Raw genomic sequence first — 14625 nt, 5'->3', positions numbered from 1 at the left:
GGGGTGTCACCTGTTGGCAAGGTAGAAGCCCGTTGTGCTGATTGAGTGCCTAAGAGTTGTGAGTCCATTCCTCTATAATCATAGCAAGGCAAGCGGGATGGTCGGTGACCATTAAAGCAGCATGAGCTCCTATGTCCTATTTCTATTGTGAGGGTGCCTAGGTACTCTAGACTCCTACCCTAGGGGGATCTATGAGAAGGTCTAGTCCTCTAGCAGAGTCTACAACTGTCCTGAAGGCGGGTTCCCTAGTTAATCCCCCTAGGTGTTGAAAACTACCTCGTGCGCTGCGCTTTCCCTCTCTATCTTCAAGGCCCACTTGCTTGATTTCTTCCTTTTCACCTTGGTCCACTTTCTGACCTCTAGGGAAATCTCGAGTTGGATGTCCCAACTATATGTAGTGGAGGCACTATCTTGGTAGCCCAAGAATCTTGATCCTCTGACGGAGCCCACCCATCAAGGGTCTCGAGAAAGATCGCAGAAGGGCCTCAAGGCTCTCTATAACTAGCTTAAGATGGGGAACTCCATCATCCGCCACACTAGAGACTACAGACTCAAAGAGGGACTCTAGCACTATGCCAAATTCTTGTCCAATGGAAGGAAGAATAGCCCTATAGACGAGAAGCATAGTGTCACGAGGAAGTGAGGCTTGTGATGTATTATATCCATGTCCTCCACTATGAAACCATGGTACCAAGGAAGAAGGTACACAAATTACAGGGTCTATTCCACAAGAGATGGGGTAGTTTTGGAGGAGCTCAAGTGGAGGAGGAAGACCCCCTTCCCATATATGGTGAACTCCTAAATGTGATCATCTTCCAATGCTAGGCTCACCTGGATCCAGTCATGGGCCTAGTGCTTCGAGGGGGTGAGACCAATAATCCTACCTATCACTACATTCTCTTGAAGAGATTGGATCGCTTGCTTAACATGTTGCTTGTTGGAAGGAGAGAGAAGGACCTTGATGGTTTGGGGACTCAAGGGTGTTGCCCTGAGAGCCCCTCTAGCTAGGCCAAGGGTCACCTTCTCTCCATGTCGAAGCAAAAACCCAGTGTTGCAAAGAGGGAAAGGGGGGGCAAAAAAGGAAAGGAGGAAATGAAAAAAGTCAACCAAAAGTTTGGAAAGGGAAGATGCACCAAACTCTAAGGAGGGTTGCCAAAAAGGGGAAAAAAATGCCGCTCTTTGCTCATGAAGGGGGCCTATAAGGGCCAGGCAAAGGGTCCTATTCCAATGGCCTCCAAGAGGGCAATCGAGCTCAATGTAGAGCTTAGCTGCTACTTAGAGAGGCTGCCTACTACCTTTGGACTCCAATAAGCTACAGCAAGCTACGATGAGGGAACCAGGGGAGCTACACCAAGCCTGATGGGGGCATGAGGAGAGCGAGCATGTGCCTATGGCTCCTCGATTAGCTAGGTGGGATGGGAACACTGCATAGCCAAGAGCAATGCACATCAAAACATGCACGAGCGGGAGCCAAAAGGGTGGTGGGAGAAGGAGAAGAAGGGTGGGGGGAAGGAAGGAAGGTGAGGGAGAAGTAGAGGTGAGGGGAGCTATGGCGAAAGGGGAAGGTCGAGGAAGCGAGGGGGAGAAAGTGCAAGTTGGCACGGAGATTGATATATTATGAGGTGGGCATGCTACAAGCTTAACCTTATATATAAAATATATTTACATAGTCAATGACAATTTTACATTTTAAAGCAATATCCATTTTTATATGTAGAACTTACCATTTACATGGATGATCTCAATGCATGCACTATTCTTCTGGTAGCTCTACCATTTCTATAGGGCCTAAAATTCTTCAAACAACAACACAAATTTCATAAATAGTCAACTAAATGTGTGTTTAATTTGCAATCCATTCTTAGAATACTACGTGAAATCATATATCAACAACAAATATAGCTAAAGCATAAAAGAACAAAGCTAAATCATATGATTAACTTCCAAGCTACATTAGGGATGAGTGTTGGAAAATGGGAGTTGAAAGAGGTTCTAAATGTGCAAAATTAAACATTTGAGGTGGATAAGTTTATTTTTTCAAAAAGAAAGAAGAAAGAAGAAAGAAACACAAATGGTATTCTATAGGTTTTGTCAACACTCATTTTTGGTGCCTATCAATCTTTCAAAAAGAGAAAAAAATGCTCATCTTTGCTATAGTGTGTTAGTCTCAATCAAAATTATAACATCAGGCATAGTTCGTGTTGTCCACTATATTGATGCTCATCCTTTTATTTGTGATTGTGCGAGAGAGAGAGAGAGAGAGAGAGAGAGAGAGAGAGAATCAATGGACATGAAGAGCAGATTCTTTCATAGTTAAATGAATAAATTCTCTTATAATTTAAGTAATGCTATTCTAATAGGATTTTGTTAGATGATTAGGTGTATATATATATATATATCCCTTATTAATGGCCGTGCCACCTTTTCCATATAAATGAAGAGTAACTTAAGCCCTAATAATGTGGTGGGAAAAGGGGTTTTATGGGAAACACTAATTCCCCATGTTAAAAATAATAATGTCTAGTAAGAATATGGATTTTATGTCATTTTCACCCCTCAAATGCTTCACAAAATCATTTTTCCGCACAATAGCTGAATGGGCTTTTTTTCCAAAGACACCCCTTGAAAAAGGAGCACCTAAGTGGCCTATCCTACCATCGTTATCCTTGAGAAATGATAGCTTAAAATGGGTGATCGTGCTTAGCTTCATAAAATGCTTATTTTGATGCATGCAACTTTACTACATGCCTGATAACTATGTAAACCATGTCTCGTCATTTGAATTGATATGCTATATGACCCAATTTGAATTTGTCAATCAAAACTTACAGGTTGTCAAAGTTTGGCAGTTTTAGCGACCAACATAGATTTTTCAAAGAAACTTGAATGCCATGTTCTCCTAGCTTTTCGTCCGAAACTCAATGAAGCCTAATTTCTAACATTTGCTTAGAAAAAGAACACTCATTTTTTTTTAAAATAGGAAAAAAGGTGGGGACCACATGCAACACTCCCCCATGTTACTGCCAAGGTTGAAAGTCAAACAATGCAATGCTCAAGCTAAGATACATCCCCATGAAAGCTAGCTTGATTTTAGGTTAGAATTGATGAGGCTTGATAAGAATATTGCAGGCTCTCTTTGCCAATTGCATGCAAGATCAAAATCAATGAGCCAATCAAAATGCTTGGGCACTATAATGCTATGCTTCTAACATTTGTTTATTTATTGCTGCAGTACGGTTATATCTCAGTTTCCTAGATCAGTACAGAATCGCGTCTGTATGCTCGATTCTCTTCTTTCAGCTGTACTTAGTGATACCAAGAAGACAGTAGATGATGTTTGTTCAATTCTACAACCTTTAGACTTGGATGGCATACTACTTGTCTTTATGCCATACTATGAGAAGTAAGTATGGTCTCAATCTTTCTTTTACTCTCTTATTTATAATATTGTGTCAATTAATACTTAATATTGTGATAAATCTTATCGCTCTTTATTGGTGATGTAGTTCACATTGGAGCTTGATAGTATGGGACCTTGATGACAACCATTGTTGGTTTGTCAACTCAATTACAGGCTTTCACGGGGTGTTCAAGTAAGTGTTCTTTTATCATATCATTATGAACATGCATCAAGTTACTATTTACTACACGAATTCACTTTGTCATATGGCATGATGGACAGGTCTGCAAACAAGTTAGTTTCTGCGATTATGAAAATCAGGGAGCATCAAGACCAACCAAATCTCCAGACACGCCTCGCAGTGGACCAAAAAGACATGTTTAGTAGTGGGTGGAGAATTGCCTACAACTTCATGTTGTATCTCAATGAAATTTTTGAACATGTCTCCATAGAAGCATTCGAGCTACAAGAATTTGTGACTAAGACTATTCACTATCTAACTGCTATCATTGGGAAACAACATGATGGACTCAATGAAGAACCTGAGGGAGCCAAAGAAAAAGAAGAGACAATTCAGTCTCCTTCTGTATCACAGCCTCAAGTAGAAGCATTACAGTCTACACTTGAATTAGAGACTCAATGCATTCTTCCTACACAAGAAGTGGAGACTCAATGTGCATCTACAACATCACATCTTGTAAAGGAGGAAGAGATTAAGTCTTTCCCGATTGCACCAGAAGTAGAATCTCAATGTACACCATCCACACAAGTAGACTCAATGTACTCTTAGAGAATCACAGCCTCAAGAGGACTCATCAGACTCTATTCAGTTGTAAAACACGGGCAGGTTATGCAAGCTCCTATGTGGCTTAGGGTGGGTTCAAACGGGGTGGACACCGTCCATCTCACGTGGGCAAAAGACCACGAGATGGGACATGTCCGATAGAAGCAGAGTTCGCCTGGACTCTGGCAACCCTCGCTCGCCCGCCCAAGTATCGGTCGAAATACTTTGGACCAATTACAGGGTTTGGTGCCCAAGTACCGGTCAATGACTTTAACAGAGGGACGGTGTGAGATGCCCGGGCCCAAATAGTCACTTCAAAGTATTCAAACACGTGGCTGAATGTGGAGCTGATATAAATACGAGAAACTACTGATCAATCAGCTGGAGGTTCCAAGCTATGGCGTCTCGAGCAACATGCAGGCTTGCACGCTGGCTCTCTCCTCTCAATCATTGTTACTTCAACGCTCAACCACGTCTCCTTGCCTCTTCTCTGGTATCCCTTCCCTCTCCCTCCCAGTATGCTTTCTCGACTTACTCTTTCGGGAAAGAGGAAGCCACAGCAATGGACATGATCAAGTACGCTGCATCCCTCAAGAGCGACGGTAATCTACCCACCTTTTGCTGCTATTATATGGGTTCGCTTTCAATTTATGGAAAAACACCGGATTGGTTTACTGCCCGACAGATTAGCAGAATTTAATTGTGTGCAGAAGCTTCATATGCTGAAGCTATTAGAGTTTTGGAGCAAGGGCTTACGTATTTTACTGGGGACGAACTATCTTCTACCATTGCTGCTGGAAGAGTGCAACTGGCTCTAGCCACAATACATGCCAACAGGTACTATTTTGCACCTTCCAATTATCGTCCACTCTGGTACTCATGTTACAGTCATGTGATCAAAGAAGAAGAAGAAGTTGCTACTAATTGCAGCGTTTTTTACTGCTGCATTACAATGAGACAACCACTTCTTATAGGCAAACACAGCAGAGCCAAGTCTTTTGCCACTGCAAATTTAGAAATTCAGTCATCAAAGGCTAGCCACCCACCCAAAAACCTTTGCCAAAAACCATGGCAACCAATAGGTCAAATAAAGAGCTGATGTTGTAAAACTCGCTCACGTGTTGAGTTTCTATCGTGCTGCTCGGAGTTTTCAGCTTCCAAACGACGTCCATCCCCATACGCGATTCATGCTAGGCAGTTGCGATAGTCTTGCCTTGCTGTGAGTTGAATTCCAGCCTGTTCCAGAGCTCGTTTCCGTGCGAACCAACAACAGAGCTGCATTTTGACCACGGGAGTTCAGTTTGGGGTTTGGTTAAAGTTTTAGTGGTATTAGAGCATGGCTTGCCACTTTTCTTGGTGGAAACGATCCTAGAACAAGTCAAATTGAGGAGGGACATCAACGATTTGGGAGAGCCAGAAAATTCCCGGCCTGAACAAGAGTTTTTCAATGCCAAGATCTGGACTAGAAGCTCCTTCTTGCCCCAAACCTTGACCAATTGGTTCAGCCCTGTTTGCTGTCCCAAATCAGCAATCTTCTTGATCGAGAATATGGCACCTTCGCAAGATAAAATCAATAACGAAGGGATTCCAAAAGAAGAGTCTAGTCAAGAAAAGAATATGGAAAGAAGGCAGCTTGGAGATGAAGATTAATATAGAGTTTGTTGTCACGACTTGCTGAAGCAAGAAAGCACCTCCTTTTTAGGTAGCTTGTGGATGATATGGACAAGCGTCCTTCTACACCTGCACTATGTTCCGTTTTTAGAGGATAAGTTTGGGAATGTTCCTGGATTCATCTAGGTATATGGTTCTACCGTATTAGTAGACATGCAAATTTCACCCTGTGAAGTTTTGTCCAAGTTGCGGCCTGCTGGTATTGCGATAATTCTTTCTATCTTAAATGGTGCGTTGCCTATCAGCTAGATTTAGATGCTCGTTTGGGAGAGACTAAAATGAAATCGTTTATACTTCACAAGTAGTTGTAACTTGAATGAAGAGATATTGGACTACTTTTTGATTAGCCTTCTCCTATAGTGCTAGCCTTTGTCATGGCTGAGTCTGTCCTTCACCTTCGGAGTGCCGACAGAAACTCAGTATGAAGACTTTGAATAAATGGATGCTCAAGTATTTGTGGGTGTGTGGATTTGTATGTGTGAGAGCATATTTTTATACTAGGGTCTACACCCAGTATTGGGCGCTGATGGGAGTTTGAAACCGGCCTCTAATCACTCAGAGGGTAGTGGAACTAAACCTTTAATCACTTCAGCACTTATTTACAGCTCACAAAGCATATATCACAACCATTAACCATTGCATGATCACCATTTGGCATTTACCCATTTGTTCACAAACAAAACCACTGAAAAAGGGATGGAGGCTAGAATGCCCTTGCTCAACAGACATAGACAAGTGCACCCGATTGGCCCCAAACATCGTGACGCCCCTTTCGGTATTTCTTTATATTTCACAGTGAAATGATTACAAGTTGCATCTGGGAGACCTTCCCTGCAACTGAGCACGCAGCCCCAATTCACTAAGCCTTCGCAAGGCTTTCAAGCATAGAACACCATCACATAAGTGCACTTAACCCATAGGCTCAATCCAAAGGCATTCTCTTTTCCGAGTGCAATTCCATTGGCTGTCCAGATGCAATCACACTGCACCCCAGCTGCACTCTCTTTGAGTGGTTTTCAGAGGGCATTCACAAAGCTTTTCAAAGCTCCAAAATAAAATTAGCAAAGTAGCCAACCAAAGAATGACTCATGTAGCACTGCCTGGGTACCTGTGAGCCAAGAAAGAGATGGCACACGAGGCCAACCAATAGCTTATGGCAAATAGAAATTGGAGCAGCAAAATCACAACTCACCAAGCCCTGGAAACTCGAACCAAGTCCTCAATCGCCAAGAGGACATAGTAGCCAATGCCCAATTGCATTCTCAGCCAAAGAGGAGTGCAAAAGCATGAAGAAAGAGCATTTACAAGAGCCGACCAGCAAGAATTCCACTGAAAAATGCGAAAAGAAGCACTTTTGTCGCGAAGAAATGGGAGTTCTTGGGCTCAAAAGAAGCGTGCTTTAGAGAGGAATGCATTGAGAAGGTTTTGGAGAAGTTTCATCGCCGGAAAGTTCTCCAAAACTGAGAAAAACCAGTCAACCAGTGCGTGGGACCACTCGAAATTCAACAGAAAGCTGTAGCTTTGCAAGAGGAGAGGCCCAGGAGGCGGTAGAAGCAAAAAGGTCACTTTTGCAAATTTGACCAGCAAAAGAAGTTCTCAGCTCTGCCCGTTCTACCAAATGCACGGAGGGAAAAGCATATCACTACGAAGGGGAGGCAGAGGGGAAGCCATCGGGCCAAACGGAAGTCGAGGAATCCAAACGGGTGAGGAGTTATGAAGAAAAACGGAATTCAGCTGAAAGAGGCTGAAAAACCAATCCAAAGTCTCAACAAAGGGAGAAGATGAGAGAGAAAACCACACATGTGAAGTTTAGAAGGCCCAGGAAGGTCCAGGAATGGCAAAGGAGCATGTAGAAGGCACTAGAGCCACCTGGAACTCTAGGGGGGCCACTGAAGGTACATGGCCCTCTAAGGGGCCCATTAAAAATGCCACATCATCATTTCCCAACAACCACTCTTTTAGTTCCTTGGAATGCCTTTGGGCCTAGGGATTAATTACGCTTATGTGCTAGGCACCATGCCGCCTTTAATTACACATTATTAAGCCCACGCTTGGACTTTTAAAACCAAAGTTGTTACGGTCTTGTAGTATATTAAAGTACTTAGAATTTCACGCCCCCAAGACAGAGTTTATGGTTTTCAATCTTATGAGTGACTCTTGTGAGATTGAAAGTGTTTTTAGAGGATGAGTTTGGGAATGTTCCTGGATTCATCTAGGTATATGCTTCTACCGTATTAGTAGACATGCAAATTTCACCTTGTGAAGTTTTCGTCTAAGTTGCGGCCTGCTGGTATTGTGATAACTCTTTCTATCTTAAATGATGCGTTGCCCTATCAGCTAGATTTAGATGCTGGTTTGGGAGAGACTAAAATGAAATTGTTTAGACTTCACAAGTAGTTGTAGCTTGAGTGAAGAGATATTGGACTACTTTTTGATTAGCCTTCTCCTTTAGTGCTAGCCTTCATCATGGCTGAGTCTGCCCTTCACCTCCAGAGTGCCGACAGAAAATTAGTACGAAGACTTTGTATAAATGGATGCTCAAGTATGCGTGGGGGTGTGGATTTGTATGTGTGAGAGCATATTTTTATACTATGGTCTACACCCACTATTGGGCGCTGATGACGTCAGTGGGGATGTCATAGTAGCTAGTCCTTGCAATGTGTGATGGAGTTTATGGTTTTCAATCTTATGAGTGACTATTGTGAGATTTAAACTGCACTATGTTGTGTTTTTCGAGGATTAGTTTAGGAATGTTCCTGGATTCATCTAGGTATATGCTTTTGCCGTATTAGCGGACATGCAAATTTCACCTTGTGAAGTTTTCATCCAAGTTGCGGCCTGCTGGTATTGCGATAATTCTTTCCATCTTAAATGATACGTTGCCCTATCAACTAGATTTAGATGCTCGTTTGGGAGAGACTTAAATGAAATCGTTTAGACTTCACAAGCAGTTGTAGCTTGAATAAAGAGATATTGGACTACTTTTTGATTAGGCTTCTCCTTTAGTGCTAGGCTTTGTCATGGCTGAGTCTGCCCTTCACCTCCGGAGTGCTGATAGAAACTCAGTACGAAGACTTTGTATAAATGGATGCTCAAGTATGTATGGGTGTGTGGATTTGTATGTGTGTGAGATATTTTTATGCTATGGTCTACACCCACTGTTGGGCGCTGATGACGTCAGTGGATGTCATAGTAGCTAGTCCCTGCCATGCGTGATGGAGTTTATGGTTTTCAATCTTATGAGTGACTATCATGAGATTGAAACTGCACTATGTTGTGTTTTTAGAGGATGAGTTTGGGAATGTTCCTGGATTCATCTAGGTATATCCTTCTACACCTTCACGCAAGAAGAGCAGTTCAAAGCATGTATCTAAGGCACATGCCTCCGAGTCATTATCCTCTTCAAAGCGAACCTCTTGACCTCGACATAGAGCCAGACCAGAAATGTAGAGAAGATCCCCTAGCTCCAGCTCATCATGTTCTAGTAGCTCTTCTTCCACAATAGCTAGCCAGCAATCTCCACATGGTCAAAAAAGGAGGAGATCGAGATTGTAAACAAGGTGGTAAGGCCATTCAACTCACCACTTTTGATTGAAGGTATGGCGAAAGTGGAAAAGCTTTACAATTCATCTGCCAGTTTGACATAGCTTTTAAGACAGACATTATAGAGAGAAGTCAAAGCTGAAGCTAGCAAGTTCACATCTTACAAGCAGCGCAATTGCATGGTCTAGAGCTCTCCTTGTTGTTTTGTAGATGAATCACCAGAGTGGTGGAAAGACTTCAAGAAACGGTTCTATGAGCAATTTTTGCCCAAAGATTTCTATGATGATGTTCATGCAATGTGGGAGAGCTTAAGTATGACAGCTTTAGATACTGTCAAGACTTACAACAAGAAGTTTTGGTCAGCTTATCATTAGATTATTCCCTTCAAAGATGTTACAGAAAAGGTGAAGCTTCGGAAGTACAAGGCTGCTTTGCAACCTAGTATTTGTGCCTATGTGGGTATTGATCCCAAGATAAAACTTTGAGACTTGATGCATTCAGCTTCAGTGGTTGAGTTAATGAAAGAAGATTTACTACGGTCAGTAGCAGCATCAAAAAGAAAGAATGGAGACACCATCAAGAAGAACGTGGTATCTGCCCAAGGTCAAAGGAAGGAGGTTCAGCCACAGAAGCCAAGGGGTGAACCAAAGCCCTATAAAGGAAAGTCTGGATCCACTCCAGAACAGATTGCATTCAGCTTCACTAGTTGAGTTAATCAAAGAAGATTTACTACGGTCAGTAGCAGCATCAAAAAGCAAGAATGGAGACACCATCAAGAAGAACGCGGTATCTGCCCAAGGTCAAGACTCAAAGGAAGGAGGTTCAGCCATAGAAGCTGAGGGAAGAACCAAAGCCCTATAAAGGAAAGTCTAGATTCACTCCAGAATAGATTGAGACCTTCTGAACGAAGGGGAAGTGTTCTGGATGTGGGATAGAAGGACACTTGGTAGCTGACTGCCCTGAAAGATCCAAGAACTCAAAGGAGCAGACAAAGCCAAGACAAAGGACACTTGGTAGCTGACTTCCCTGAAAGATCCAAGAACTCAAAGGAGCAGACAAAGCCAAAAGAACTGCCAGAGACTTTGGTGGGAGCAGCCCCTGACATATTAGGGAAAGTACGCGATCCAAAGGCCAGAGAAGTTTCTTGTGGCAAAGTCAGAGATCAGACACTTTGATTTTGTTTTATATTGGAGCAAGAGATAACTTTATTTCTCATGACCTAGCCATGCAGTCAGGAATTAAGATCGAAGGGCCAGGACAGTCTCTTGATGCTCGGCAGATTTTCCAAGGACAGTCACTACCAGTGACACCTCATTGGGAAGCTTAGGATCTATATTCAGGATGATGGTTTCACCTTTGGAACAATATGATGTAGTTTTGGGGCTGCCTTGGTTCTATCGGAAAGAAGTGCATCTCAAGATGCCCGAAAAGACACTTGTTTTCAATCATAGAGGAAGACAGCATCGAATTGTTGCTAAGGGGAAAGGAGAAACTATTCCTGTTGTATCTAGTGCTCCCTTGGAAATTAATAAAGTCTTCAATTTCGGCCTACATGATTTATGTCAAAGAAAGAGAGAATGAAATGAGAGTTGAGCTAGATTCTCTAGAGCAATAAAAATTTCAGTTTCTAGATGCTTTTAAAGACTGTTTTTTAGATTCGTTGACAAGGGAGTCACCTCCAGAGCGGTCAGAGGACCACGTCATCAAGCTCATTCTAGGGAGCGAGCCTCCTATTCAGCCACCTTATCGGGTGGAGATCATTGCTGGGGTATAGGATTTGCTCTCCAAAGGACTAATCCATACACTAGAGTTATAGAGCCCAGGAACTGGTATATTTAAATCTCAAACTTCTGTCCTTAATGTGTACTATGCAGAGATGTGCAGATAGTAGAGTATATTTCCATCTAATGTGGGCAGAATACAAAATTCATCTCCCATGCCTCACCCTCTATCGGTGGAGTGCTGACTAGATGTGGATCCCTGTACATACACAAGCTGTTCTCCTACCTCCTTGGCACTTTCAAAACTCTAGGCTTGCATGCTCTCCTAGAGCTTGACTTGGCCTCACCTTCTGACTGATCCTCTGGACTGTTAGAAATGACCCAACAGAGGGTACGCACAGCGGAAGACTTATAGTAATGCCCAGGAGCTCACACAGTGTGCGTGTGGGGTGTGGAATCACAAACTTCTTTACTTAATGTGCATCACATAGATGTGCAGACTCATCAATAGACAATGAATCAGCCAGATATAGAAGACACCAAAACTTATATATTTCCGTCCAAAACTATGGAGACAATACAAAAGAGATAGATCCAGAGTCCCACCAATGGTGTGGTCGTCTGATCTAACCGCAAGGTCCTTCTCCTATCGGCCGGCTATCTCTAGACTCGAGCCCGCGTGCTCCACCTCGAGCGTAAGTAGACTTTCCGTCCAGATCACAACACCTTGCTGCCCTGAGAGACAGCCAAGGTTCAGCCCTTGAGAGCTCATTCTGCAGCACACCTACTCTCCTTCACCTCCAAGATGAGGCCCAAGGAAATGTCTTCTGGCTGCTCCTGTCTGCTGCCTGTTCTGCTGAACTGTTGGATAATGAAATGAGGCAAGTGCCTCTCCTTTTATAGCCCCCAAGGCCTGCTGCAAAAAACCAACCAGCCTGCTCTAATCTGGCCGACCAGACTGTGGCTGGTCCAGCCCTTTAAGGGCTCTAAAACCGGGGCCCTTTGGCCCACACTTCTAGGGCCTTTGGCCCTCCAATCTAGGCAAGGGCCCAGCCCTATATAAAGCATGCCCCTGCCCCCTAGCAGCCCCATTTGCTGTTCCACCTGGAGACCCTATTGCAGGCTGTACACCTGCCCACAGACCCCCGCCATGCTGCGCCATGTGCCAGCTCTGCAGGCGCCTTTTGCTGCGCCACATGTCTTAGATCCATCGCAATCTGTCCCAGACTATCTTGCCTCTGCTCCAGGCTTGTTCCAGCTCTAGGGCTCTTGCCCGAGCTCCGTACATGTCCCTGAAACCAGCCGTACAGCAGGCATCTGTAATCCGTACAGATCTGCCATGCTTCTGCACTATTCTGACCCTCTGATCTGCCCATAACAGCTCTAGATGTGCTGCCCACATGACAGCCAAGATGCTGTCCATGTGGCAGCCCATCTTATCACTCAATCCCTTCTGGCTCTTGTCCACATGACATCCAATCAGATGCCCATGTGGCAGACACTCAAGCCCTAGGTTCCCCCCCCCCCCCCCCCCCCCAATGCTCTCCTCATATGGGGGCTTACAGATGGGGAGGTGACCTTTCCAACATGGACAGCCTCTTGTGAGCCTGTGCTTGCTATGGAACCTTGACCTCCCTGCTGCTCTGAAGGCAGCATAATCTGAGGCACAAGCTTCCTCCATGATCCCATCTTCCTTGCTGTTCTTTAGGGCAGCCAATGGTGAATACTCTTGAGCTTCTTGATCCCTGCAATCAACCAGTTCCCTTGCTGCCTTTGTACCCTCCTAGAAGGCTGCTTGAACCAGGCTAAAACGCTCCACAAGTTGCTCTTAAATTGAATGGAGAATGGGCCCTGAAGGGCTCCCTTTTATAGGCCCCCAAGGGACTGCAGAAACAGCGGACTGGAACACCCGGCCGCTCCAGTGTGTAAACTAACCTGGACAGTTAGCTATTTGGTGACCCGCCTGACCACGTGGCAGCCTGCCACTGTTCCAGGCTGGTACTGTGCTGCCCTGGGTGTTTCCCAGGCCTTTGCCTGTCCAAATCTCCACGCAAATCAGTCAGGGGATCCTCCTGGTAGCCCGCCTCCTTCCTGGACCTGCACCTGCCCTGAAACCTCTGCTCCAGCTCTGTACAACCACCTGTAGCCATCTGTACTGATCCGTACACACGCGTTCTTGTTCCATACTGCTTCTACTTGATCCTGGGCTGCTGACAACCTGTTCCGGACCACCAGACCTGCACCAAACTGCATCGTACTAGTCCTGCGTGCCATGTGGCAGTTTTGTACAGGCTCTGTCCTCCAGGGAAGCTGCAACCTGCCAAGTACCCTTTTGGTTGTGCTGCCCATATTTGCAGCCCATATACTGTCCATGTGGCAGCCCTGTTTTCTCTGTGTTCTATGTTTACTTGCTGGCCACATGGCAGCTGTCCATCTGGCATCTTGTCTTCTCAGTTAGATCTGCCCATGTGGCAGTTTCTTCTCCTGCCCACATGACTCCTAACCTACTGTGGTCTACCAATGAATGCAACCCTAGTGATAACAAGACATGGCACATTAGACGCATTCTATTCGATGCATGTGTGTGAATGTTAACAAAACCAAATGATGGCAGTGAAAACAGTACAACAGAACAACACCCCAGGCATTATGTACAACGGACAGCAAACCGAGACGGTACGATCATTCAAATGTCTGGGGCCAGCAAACTATAGATGGAACCAGTGCGTATAGAGGAGGACTGATGCTGAGTGGGGAAAATATTTATCATTTTGAGAATGACTGCAGCAGTAGTGATAGCAAGACATGGCACATTACACGCATTCTATTCGATGCATGTGTCATCTCTGGGGGCTAGAAGTATAGAATGGGAGTATTTCATCATCAACAAGGAATGACATTGAGAAAACGCAAAGGTCATTCCTTAGAAGGCACTTGGGAGTCAAAACTACAATGTCTAACTTGATATTACTCCTTGAAACGGGCAGTGGACCCATTCAGCTCAAAGTGATAATATTTGCCCCACCCAGCATCAATCCTCCTCTGTACGCACTGGTTCCATCTATGGTTTGCCGGCACATCAACTCCATTTGAATGATTGTACCATCTCGATTTGCTGTTTGTTGTATATGGGGTGTTGTTGGGCTGTAGTGTTTTCACTGCCATCATTTTGGTTTCATTAACATTCACTGCCAAGTCACTGCCATCATTTTGGTTTCATTAACATTCACTGCCAAGCCACTTTCCTTACAAAACTTATGAAGCATGTGCATCATCTGCTGCATGTTTGCTACTGTATATGAGAAAAAGACTACATCATCTGCAATATAGTATATCCACAAATCTGAGGGTGATCTAACTGTTCAACCTGCACTGTTTCCTTGGCCACCTCTCCGAACCTATTAATGCATAGGCCGAACAATGTGTTGAGAGAAGAAGAAGAAGAAGAATGTATTACCGTCCTCTGGGGGCCGAGAAACCGACCCATGGGACCCATGAAAATCACA

The 14625-nt window shown here is 44.2% G+C and overlaps 1 protein-coding gene across 1 annotated transcript in view; it reads left to right on the top strand.

The window, feature by feature from the left end:
• The first annotated feature begins 4515 nt into the window (after positions 1–4515).
• The window catches only part of NDP1 (Tetratricopeptide repeat (TPR)-like superfamily protein), a 95961-nt gene continuing 85851 nt past the window's right edge, over positions 4516–14625 (top strand). The window contains exons 1-2 of the mRNA XM_087388425.1: positions 4516–4786; positions 4895–5021. Of these exons, the coding sequence (XP_087244551.1) occupies positions 4582–4786; positions 4895–5021 (332 nt within the window). The 5' untranslated portion in view covers positions 4516–4581. The remainder of the gene's footprint in view (positions 4787–4894; positions 5022–14625) is intronic.

This window comes from Dipteris shenzhenensis, chromosome 17 (genome assembly GCF_047967505.1).
Source record: "Dipteris shenzhenensis isolate YYH24624 ecotype China chromosome 17, Dip_SZ_1.0, whole genome shotgun sequence".
Taxonomy (NCBI): domain Eukaryota; kingdom Viridiplantae; phylum Streptophyta; class Polypodiopsida; order Gleicheniales; family Dipteridaceae; genus Dipteris; species Dipteris shenzhenensis.
This window is presented reverse-complemented; position numbering and strand designations above follow the sequence as displayed.